General features: G+C 43.5%; 1 protein-coding gene across 1 annotated transcript; it reads right to left on the bottom strand.

The window, feature by feature from the left end:
* Window positions 1-8,184: 8,184 nt before the first annotated feature.
* Window positions 8,185-9,634, bottom strand: LOC104809781. Its single transcript, XM_010535858.1, has 2 exons — window positions 9,600-9,634; window positions 8,185-9,474 (listed from the first exon to the last, which is right to left on the bottom strand). The coding sequence occupies exon 2, from the start codon at window positions 8,886-8,888 to the stop codon at window positions 8,316-8,318; it is 573 nt and encodes a 190-aa protein (XP_010534160.1). The 5' UTR covers window positions 8,889-9,474; window positions 9,600-9,634; the 3' UTR covers window positions 8,185-8,315.
* Window positions 9,635-11,005: the final 1,371 nt, after the last annotated feature.

Raw genomic sequence — 11,005 nt, forward strand, 5'->3', positions numbered from 1 at the left:
AAAATTTCCACTTTTGCATATCACTTTGCATTAATTGCATTCACATGTTTTCTTTTTTTCCATATAGACGATTTTTGTTAGGTTTGCATGATTGCATTTGATCATATAGATTTAGGATCATATAGGTTCACGTGCATACCTCGAAAACCCGTTTTGAACATCATTTAGAAGATTTATAGGATGATAGAGTAGGAATATCTTGATGATCTAGTGACTTTGTAGAGCGTGGTTGAACTGTGTCGAATTGATAGTTCTCCAGACTTTCTATATATAGTTTGTGGGATGGGATTGTTGTTTGGAACCTACAGAGTTGATACGACTATATCCAGGTTATATGTTTCTTGTAGAACCTTTTCCGAGTCTTGTAGGTCGATGAAATCTAGTTCAACAATTGCCTTGGGAAAATAAAGCATCTCGACAGTCCACTGTCGGAATCTCGTCAACGAAAATCGTTCGAGGACATGAGTGCATCGATTGATGGTTCGGGTCTAAGTTGTGGGTCAGACATCGCATCAAAAGAAAAAAAATATATAAAAAAAAGAGAAAAGAAAAGAAAGAGAGAAAACGATGCCCTTCAACTTCAACGTCCTAGAAACCCGAGGTGCTAGCGTTCATTAAAGAAATTCTAAAAAAAGGTAAAAAATCCAGGTACAGAGTAGAACTAAGATCGAATAGGCTAAGTTAAGATAAGGATAGGTTCGGAAATAGGCTTGGTGAGTTGTAGAGATTCTAACATCCAGGTACAGAGTAGAACTAAGATCGAATAGGCTAAGTTAAGATAAGGATAGGTTCGGAAATAGGCTTGGTGAGTTGTAGAGATTCTAACGGGTTCTAGGTGGCAATTAAAATCCCATGGCTAATTTGAGTACGATTCTCGGGAAACTAGTATTGGATGGATGTTTTGCTTTTGATCTCTCGCGATGATGCTATTTGATGTTCGTCATTCCCTGTTTTGCAGATTTTATTCCTTCGTTCTTTACTCGAGGACGAGCAAAGGTTTAAGTCTGGGGGGATTTGATAACTCCTATTCTTCTATATATTTTGATGAGAGTTTGTCTAGGTTTTATAGGATAATCACATGCATTCATAGGCATTCTAGGCGTGTTAGGATACAAAACCCGGTTGTGCTCTAGTTTTGCAGAGTTACAAGTTTCGAAGATGATTGGACTCGAAAAGGAGCCATTTGGAGCGTTAAAGGAGAAGTCCGGATGAGATACTCATGTTGCGACATCAATAACTTTCTCTAAAGAGGTCCAAATCGTGCGAGACTTGTATCATTCGAAAGAGCACTTCAAGAGCTTCGCGTAGACACTAAAATCGCGTAAATCCGACACCGGAGCAGAAAGTTACGAGCGAAATCGTGAAGACCAGAAAACTGCCAGCGCAGGGCCGGATCCAACTGGATCCGGTCCGGATCCAGGATGCAGAATTCGACCCCAGGAATCTGGATCCGGTCCGGATCCACCTGGAATCGGTCCGGATCCAGTGCCCTTGGGTTATAAAAAAGCCCTAGCCACGTCCTAGAACATCAGAGAGCCTTAGAGAACACTTAGATACACACTTTTGGAGAGCTTTTGGTGAGAGAAGAATAGAAGTTCACGGGATTTTGGGAAGAAGAAGAGGATTCGATCGTGAAGACTAGACATCGACATGAGCTTTTCTATCCCTTCTTTTATCTCTTTTTCTCTGTTCTTTCTATTATTTTCCATGCACCTTGAGTAGATCCATGACTATGGGTTAGGGATTCATATGTGTTTTGGGTATGTTTGAACCCTAACTTGGATTTCGGTTTTGATTTGATTCGGTTCTATTGATTTGCACTTTTATTGGATTTATGTTTGCTAACCCCTTGATCAATTATCTTGGATTCTGAACCACATAGAGATATGGGTTTGTTTCGGATCAAAATCAATAGGATAGATCGTATTATTCACATAGAGATATGGCTTAATCGATCTAGGGTTGATGATAGCGTTCTTCATGCATCTAGGGTTAACTTGAATAGATCGAGAGATTGACGAGTTACTCTATAGATAGTGAGTTAGTAGACCGAGAGGTGAATTCTCTATTATCGTTGCTTGATGATTCCCGAATACAAGTCATAATCGTTATTCATGCATGCTTAGTAAATACCCATACACGTGAATACGATCCCGACGCCCGTAGTCATCCTTATTTGATAGGTCACTCGTTTTTATTTGCTTTCGTATATTGCTTACCATTGATTCTACATATTTCCACCATCACTTGCTTGCTTGCTTTGATCTATTTTCGATCTAGATTTGGATTTAGCAACCGGTCCTCGTGTTCGACCCCGTGTAACGACGATCCGTATCCTTGCGGTGAGTTGTGAATCGGGTTATAGATTTTAGACTCGGTACACACGTATCAGTGAACCCCCGAACCTACAGTGCCTTTAATTATAGTTTTCTCCCAACCAACCAACAATCTTGCTACCGACCTTCGCTAGGATCACCATCGACACCATCACCTCTTTGTCCCTGTGTTCGACCCTGGTACTACATTGAATCCGTACCCTTGCGGAATCGGCTTAGTCTAGGTATTTATTACTTGACCATCCATTCACCTAGATTGGCACTACAATTAGCAGACCGATCAGTCAAATACCCCCTCGGGATACTAGAAGATGTGCCGCTAAAAGTAGGTGACTTCTATGTGCCGGTAGATTTTGTGGTAATGGACATGAATGAAGACACGAGAATACCTATTATCTTTGGTCGACCTTTCTTAAACACAGCAGATGCAATTGTGCATGTAAGAGCAGACAGACTCACCTTGAAGATCGGAGGTGAAACAGTCGAGTTCACACTAGATAAGAACCTTAAGCAACCAATGTCTGTAGACTCCGCCTATTACATCGATGCGCTAGATGCTCTAGCAGATGAATTCTTGGAAGAGTTTCACGACCTTGATCCTCTAGAAGTTGCTTTGGAAGCTACTAGAGGGGATGGATACATGGACAATGAAGAAGTAAACGAATATCTTCGGGCACTAGATAGTTGTGCGTAGGACGAAGCTAACATCCAATCCACATCAATGTCTGTCGAAGCTCTCTACAGAGTAGACCATTTCCAAAATGATGAAAGGAGTCTAGAAGACTATTCCCCACCGTCAAACAAACTCGAGTTCGACGACAACTCCAACCTAACGAGAACAAGGGGAACATGTGATTGGGAAGTAAAATTAGCTCCTAAGGTCGAAATGAAACCCTTGCCTTCTGGACTGAAATACGTATTCCTAGGAGAAGAGGATACCTATCCAATTATAGTCAACAGTGCCTTAACAAAAGGTCAGGTCGCGAAATTGCTAAAAGGGATAGGATACACTCTAGATGACATAAAAGGGATAAACCCGCCATTATGTATGCATCTCATCCACTTAAAAAATGAAGACAAGTCCTCAATAGAACATCAACGTAAACTCAACTCCGAATAGGAAATCTGGTACTTAATTGGGAAAAGTGTCATTTCATGGTACAAGAAGGCATTGTGTTAGGACACAAGGTGTCATCAAGAGGGATAGAGGTAGATAAAGCAAAAACCGAGGTAATCGAGAAACTACCGTCCCCTCACAATGTCAAGGCAGTCCATAGCTTTTTGGACCATGCAGGATTCTATCGTAGATTTATTAAAGATTTTTCAAAAATCTCAAAACCCCTTACCGAACTATTGTCCAAGGACGCCACATTCAACTTCTCAGTTCAATGTCACCAAGTGTTCAAAAGGTTGAAAGAAGCTCTAATCTCACCCCCGGTAATCCAACCTCCGGATTGGAACCAACCTTTCGAACTAATGTGTGACGCTAGTGATGTCGCTGTAGGAGCCGTGTTAGGGCAACGCAAGGATAAGAAACTACATGCCATATACTATTCTAGCAAGATGCTAGATGAGGCTCAAGTCAATTATACTACCACGGAGAAAGAATTATTGGCGGTAGTCTTCGCATTTGAGAAATTCAGATCTTATCTTGCGGGTTCCAAAGTGATAGTATACACAGACCATGCGACCCTAAGATATTTGCTGTCGAAGAAAGACGCAAAGTCGCGCTGATGCGCATGCACCGAGTCTTATATTTAATACCTGATTCGTACCACTATCCGCAATTATACGGAAGTTGTAGTACCGAGGTTGAACACGAGGACTAGGATGTATTAGTCTATCTCTAGGCTAGAATGGAAATCAAATAAAAATATGAATGATGGTGTGTGTCGGAATGGAAACAAACAAATAAGATTAACAGTTTGTAAAGGATGATTCGAGGCGTTGTAAGCTCGAGATCCCTCAAGAATCACAAGGACGGTTAGTGATGCTACAATGCCTATGGGTTTATCTCCCAAAAGGGGGTTTCAAGCACTTCTTCTAGAGTTTGTCTCTCCCGAGCTTAAATTCACTACCTAGAGAATCGATTCACCCATCTCCCAATGACCTAAATGACCTCTAGATGCATTAGTGTACCCTATCATGAACCCTAAGCAAGCTAAGCCATCTTCCAATGTGAATAACTCACTCATTTGACATTTGGTTCCAAACATCATTCCCATATCCCTATGATCAATGTGTTCTATGGTCATATCGATTAGGGGTTCATCCAAATCAATAGCATTAAGCATAAAACATCAAACCCATGGAAGAAAACTCAAAAAACATCATAGATAAGCATAGGTGTCCATACAAAAGTGGGGATCCTTCACCCACAACAAAGTCACTACTCCATAACTAGAGGTTCAAAACAGAAAACAAAAGGGGAAAACATAGAAAAGGAGAAGAAAAGCTCAAGATGGTCTTCAATGGTGGTCTCCTCTTTCAAGATGTCTCCCTAGGTCTCCAAATCTATCTTGCCTCTTCTCCAAGGTGATTTTCTCAGAAAGGGTCGAGTCCCCTTTTTTCCCTTCTCAAGCTCCCCTTTTTGTGTAAGTGCAAAAACTAGGGTTTTTCCTCAAAAATCGTGCTTTTCCTTTTTGGGCCGGATTTGATATCGGGCGGTCGCTCACTTTTTGTTCAGGGTCGCCCATTTTTTCTTCAGTGTCGCTCGTTTTCTTCAGGGTGAGCGACCACTCATATTTACGAGTGACCGCTCGTTCTTCTTTGCAACTCGAGGCGACCGCCTTGTTTAACGAGCGACCGCTCGTTCTCCGTAATGGCACAGAGCGACCGCCTGATTCTGCGAGCGACCGCCCAATTTCTTGGCTGTCACAGCGAGCGACCGCCTGGTATAACGAGCGGGCCGCTCGTTTTCTCTGAGTTCTTCGGGACTTCTCGATTCCGCTCCTTTTCCGTGCCTCATGCGCAAATATCCTCGTTCGATCATCCTGCAAGGAGAATGGAGGAAAGGATCCTACCCATGACCGTCTAACGTCCTATTATGCCTAAAATATGAGAAAAATCAAAGTGTGTGACGTTAGAAAAACCGATGGAAAACCCGTGTGATCAAATCCCCCCAGACTTGAGGTTTGCTCGTCCTCGAGTAAATGTGCGTATAAAACTATCCAAGGGGTGATAAGGTATAGTCGGAGTGCGAATAGGGGTTTCAAGTGGATCGGTTGTACGGGTTAAAATTGCTATGAACGAAATCGAGTTTGGTATACTTTATCTTCTCCAACATTCGAACAAAGGCTTATCCATGGGATTTCTATTGCTTCCCACGATCTAAAATGAAGTGTTCCCTACTTGCCGAGCATGCCTCCTGAACACATCCCAATTGAGAGCCCCAAAAGTCACTTAGACTATAACTTCATTGTTTTCTCTTGCCCCCATATCTTGCCCCAAAAATCTAGCCTATAGCTTTTTTTTCATATGATGTAATCCCGGGCTTTTAGGACGTTGGAATTTGACAAGTTCACTCTTTGCTCCTCTTTTTTTTCTTTCTCTTTTGTGTCCTTGCCCCACAACTTAGACCCGAGCCTTCGTTTCCGACGCACTCATATCCCCGAATGATTTTCATAACGAGTAGATGACAGAGGAGTGTCGGGATACATCGTATTTTCTAGGGCTTGTTGCTACCTATAGGCTTCCTAACTTAGAGGTCAAAAGGGTGGTTTTTAGGGAGACGTTGGCACTTGGTTCGTAACCTCTACTCCACCTAGATTTTAGGAGACAAAATCATCCCACGTGACATTCATTCGTTCTAGGATTGGATCAGCTATTTCTACTTCAGTCGACAATCCATTCAACGCTTTAGAGAAATCTAAACTTACTCGTAAAACATTTCCAAGCCAATCTTCACTCTATATCCCCACATCATCATCCGGCTAAACCTTTGAGAGGGAAAAACCTTATGCAAGTGTATGCATGCATTCCTAGACCTATATGTACATATGGAACCTATTAATGACAATCCATGCAAGTATGTACACGATGTAAGACTCTTTTTTTTTTTCTCGATGAATATGGAATGCGTGATTCTAAGTGCAAGTGATGCATGATGTGTAGGGTTCATGGGTACGATGTACGTCAGTGTCACTCCTCCCCCCCAGACTTCAATCAAACACCGTCCACGGTGTTAACTCTCGCCTAGCGGGGAGATGCCAAAGAGGAAATAAGGAATGATTGGTTGAAGTGGATGAGTGTGTTACCTTTTTACGATGAGGTGGAGTTGCATTCCAATTTCTCTTTTGCGGGTGTCATGAGCCCATGAAACCTATGCAATGTGAGAAGGCTACAATGCCATGGAATGTTAGCTAAATTGAATGCAAAGGGGTTAGAGTTAAGAGAGGGGACCGAACGGGCCTTTAGCAGGACCCGTGGGATGAGGACTCTTGTCCGGAGTCTATGTCGAGGTCTGATGAGACTTCAAAGCGGATTCCTTCTTCGGTGAGAGGAGGTAGCACAAAATAGGCCATGTCGAATGATCGATACCTACTCTCGACGTCCACAAACCTCCATAGTATGTCCCCGTTTTGTTCTTTGACAAAATTGTTCTCCAAAAGATGCATGTAGTTGATCTTGTCCCCGTGGATGAAATCATGTGCATATGCTCTAAGATCGATGCCCACTCGCTCTGCAATCATGGTTACGATTCCTCCAAAACAAATTGACTCGGTGGTTGAGTTAATTACCTTGTGCATATGCAGTGCTACCCTAGACGCGACGTCCGTAACCTCTAAACGGTTGTTCATCATGAAGTGGAGAGGTTCCATGAGCATGTTTAGTTCTGTGATGGAGACGGTTTGCGTATTCTCTCGTGCAAATAGGGTGGATGCCATGAATTGCTGGAGGTAGCGGACTGCGGGATGTCGTATCATGAAGGCATCGAGTTGCCAAGGAGTGAATGTCGCGGCCGCTATTTGTGTCTAGAAGTTTCTACACTTAGCGATCGTGATCTTTGGGATTGTCGCCGTGTTGCCCGCTTGAACGCCCAAAATTTGAGTGAGATGCTCCATCTTGAGATAGTATTGGCGCCCTTCTAAGCGGAATCCGATATAGCTGCTGCGAGGGTCGGCGTTCCTTGGCATGAAACATTGGAAGGTGCAGGCGAATTCCGTTGTCAATGAACGGTATGTGCGAGGGTTGGCGTGGAGTAGACGTTCCCATCCGGCGAGTTGGAATATACCCTCGATTCTCTCATAGAGTTGCTTCGGTCGAATGCCATGGTGCACGAATTTTGAAGCCTTAATTCCCCTCTACTGGATTTGGTGGTGGAGAAATGCCTCCTCGTGGGATCGGGGTTGAAATTGGATCGGTTCCTCGTGTTCTTGCTCGGCATCAATACAGATTGCATCCACAAGACTTGAAAAGTGGGCATTTTGTGGCTTGAAGTCTTGTAACTCCGGTATTGTGTCTGAAATGTATTTCCGTGCTCTTCTCCAACAGTTGCTGGAATCCATCTGAAAAAACTAAAAACGTCGGAAATTGGTCAGAGAAAACGAGTGACCGCTCGTTTTGATGAGTCAAAAAGTATGATTCCAGGCGACCGCTTGAGCGATCGCTCGATACTTGAGGTTCAGGAGGAGCGAGCGGTCCGCCTGTTTTCATGGGCGACCGCTCGTTTCTCCTATTTTGCAAATGGGCGACCGCTCGAAAAAACGAGCGGTCCGACCATTTTGTCTGTGAGAAAATTTTTTTTGAGGCAAAACCCGAGGAGATGCTGCATAAACCGATTTCCGATAAGATCGATAACCCTTAAAACATGTCAAAACATCATATAAATGCCCAAAGATCCAAAAAGAAGAACACAAGTCACGGGTCATAAAGAACACGTCTAAACATAGTTCAACGGAAAGCATAGAGCGTTCTATCCTAATGATCATCGAGTCAAGGAGCCGTCTTCTTGCTCCCATTGCTGGTTCCTGATGCGAATTAGGCTTCGGTGTCACTTCCTTGGATTGATTCTCCCACGTCAAAGTCTTCATCATCCATCATTCTCTCCATTGTGTGGATGATCTCACGCTGAGTGCTCTCGATAGAAGTGGTGAAGATGGCTTCTAGAGTGGAGAACTGGTCCTCCATTGATTCTTCGATCGATGTGAGTCGGGGGCCTAGCTCTTCGATGGCGGTGAGACGGGTGTCGAAGCTTTGTAGGTTCTGCAGGATGAGGTCCACTCGAGGATCGGGGGCGAATGTTGATGGACCTTCATTGCCTTGGGTCGGTGCCCCACCTCTTCTTCCCCTCGGGTCTCTTACTCGAGCTGGAGCGATGTCGAGGAAGTCTAGTCGCAGCGTTGCGGGTGTGAACACCTCTAAGGAATTGCTCGGGAGCATTATGTATCTCTTCAATCCGTCATCTCCCGTGTAAACCCATTCGGACCCCTTTCGTCGAATATGTCCTCTGAGTCGAAGAGCTTCCATGTTCAGGAGGATATTGGTATCGACGATGTCGGCTTGAAAGAAGGTGATTCCTGTGTCCACCCGTTGAGCTATCTTTGTGGTCATACCGCCCACGCAAATGCATGTCTCGTTGGCCTTGTGTGGGCCAATGTGTGTAGATGCATGGCTATCCGCGAGGCCAAGTCCATATCCGACCACGGAGCCCGAACACAGGAGTCAAGTGATGGTCCTTCATGGAACTCCCGGAGTGCTTCGTAGAGATATCCCAACTCGATTTTGTGGATCTTGCCGGGCTCATCTCATGCGAAGATGAAGTTAGACATCACTGAATGGGCGTAGCGGATTGCCGGATGTTGCACCCATGAGATCTTTCCCGCAGAGCTCGAATAGCGCCGGATAGCTATCTTCTCCCAAAAGTCTTGCAGTACGTATGCTGATATGGTGGGAATGATAGAGTGCTTCCCCTTGGGGACCTCCAGAATGTCTGCAAATTGGGCCATGCTCAATCAGACCCACTTCTTGTTTAACCGGAACTCCATATAAGCCTCGTCTATCGAGTTGTCCGCCGGAAAGTAGCACGAGTATGTGGCCAGAAACTCGCGGGTGATGCTTCTGAATAACGGTTCTACACTCTTGCTTAGTTGCCCCCAGCCGAGCTTCTCAAAGATGTATTTGTTGGGTTTCCTGGGATCTCATGAGCGAATCTAATTCCTAAGAGATCGATTCTAGGGTTTGCGCAGCGGATATAAAACAAAAATTTTAATGAAACCCTAGAACCATGCTACTATTGAATCATAGAAACGTTAGAACGCTTACCTCAATCGATCCGGGGCCTGTATCAATTGATCTGTTCGTCTGATCACTCTAGGCAGGAAGAATACCTCGCCCTCTACACGTATCCACACGTCGGGATGGATTCCAACAACTTGGAACTTGTCTGCTAGGACTAGAGATCTCGATCTCTCTTGTGTGCAAGGTTTTTGGAGGCTTAGGGTTTTATTTTTCAAGCTTAGAATCTAATTCTAAACTGAAAAATATGTATTAATTTTTCTTCTTCTTTTTCCTTCATCTAAAACCCTAGAAGACATTCTCCTTATATAGACTTTCCAAAAATCCTAATTTGACAAGGAATAGATTACTAGGAATCCTAATCTAATTAGATTTCCTAAACCTATTAGAATTCTAATCTCATTAGGTTTCCTAGATGTAATAGAATTCTAATCTCATTAGGATTCCTATACATAACAGGACTCCTAATCCCATTAGGATTCCTATTCCAATTAGGAATCTCAATCCAATTAGGATTCCTAATCGGGATAATTTAGCACACGTACTTGTCCATCCCTATTGTGTGTGACCCTATAGGCTCATCCGGAATAGCAGTAAAACGCAGAATCTCCATTCCGGTAATACAAGTCATACGCGGTCTCTAGCAAGACACTATGACTACCTATCTCGAATAGAGTTTGTTTGTGATCATACGAAAGCCAGTGATGATTCCGACTGATGATCCTTTTGTATCGCGATATCATATGTCGAACATAAGGCATGGACAAGCCACCTTATCTGATTCGACTGCTTTCTCGTTCACTGAGTTCGACTGTCTGAAATAGACGACGTTCGTCTATAGTGCGGCCACACATTTCTACAGTCTTGCTCACACGAGGGGCCCAGCGATATCTCTCTCTTTTACGAGAGGTACAAATCCCGTATTGACTATCTACAATCCAGTACATGATTCGTTTCGTACCTGATACACGCCTTTATAGTCCTCCTGTTACGCAGGACGTTTGACGTAATCAAAGCACGCAACTCCTCATGTTGGATTCTGTAGATATCTCAGGTCTTAGGATCCAATCATAGAATCGTCGTATGAGATTCAAGTCATGACGCTAGTCCATGTGACAATCTCATGCGGGTCAGTCCAGTATTCCGTTCTGCAACGAATACCTATGATTGTGATCGTATCCAATACCTATGATCATCTATGTGATCATCAATCACACATCATACTAGTCTTATTATGTCGTTATTCCCATAACGACACAAGACTAGGGAGTTTAGTATCATTCATAATGATACATGGATTTCATAACAGATCTAGCATGCAAGAACATGTAATGAATAAAATACTCTCATAAAACACATAGAAAGTATCAATACATCGAATGTATCTGAACAAAGCTCATAAACAGTACATCATAGAGCACCAAACCAACATC

The sequence above is a fragment of the Tarenaya hassleriana genome, unplaced genomic scaffold (assembly GCF_000463585.1).
Source record: "Tarenaya hassleriana unplaced genomic scaffold, ASM46358v1 Cleome165, whole genome shotgun sequence".
Classification (NCBI taxonomy): domain Eukaryota; kingdom Viridiplantae; phylum Streptophyta; class Magnoliopsida; order Brassicales; family Cleomaceae; genus Tarenaya; species Tarenaya hassleriana.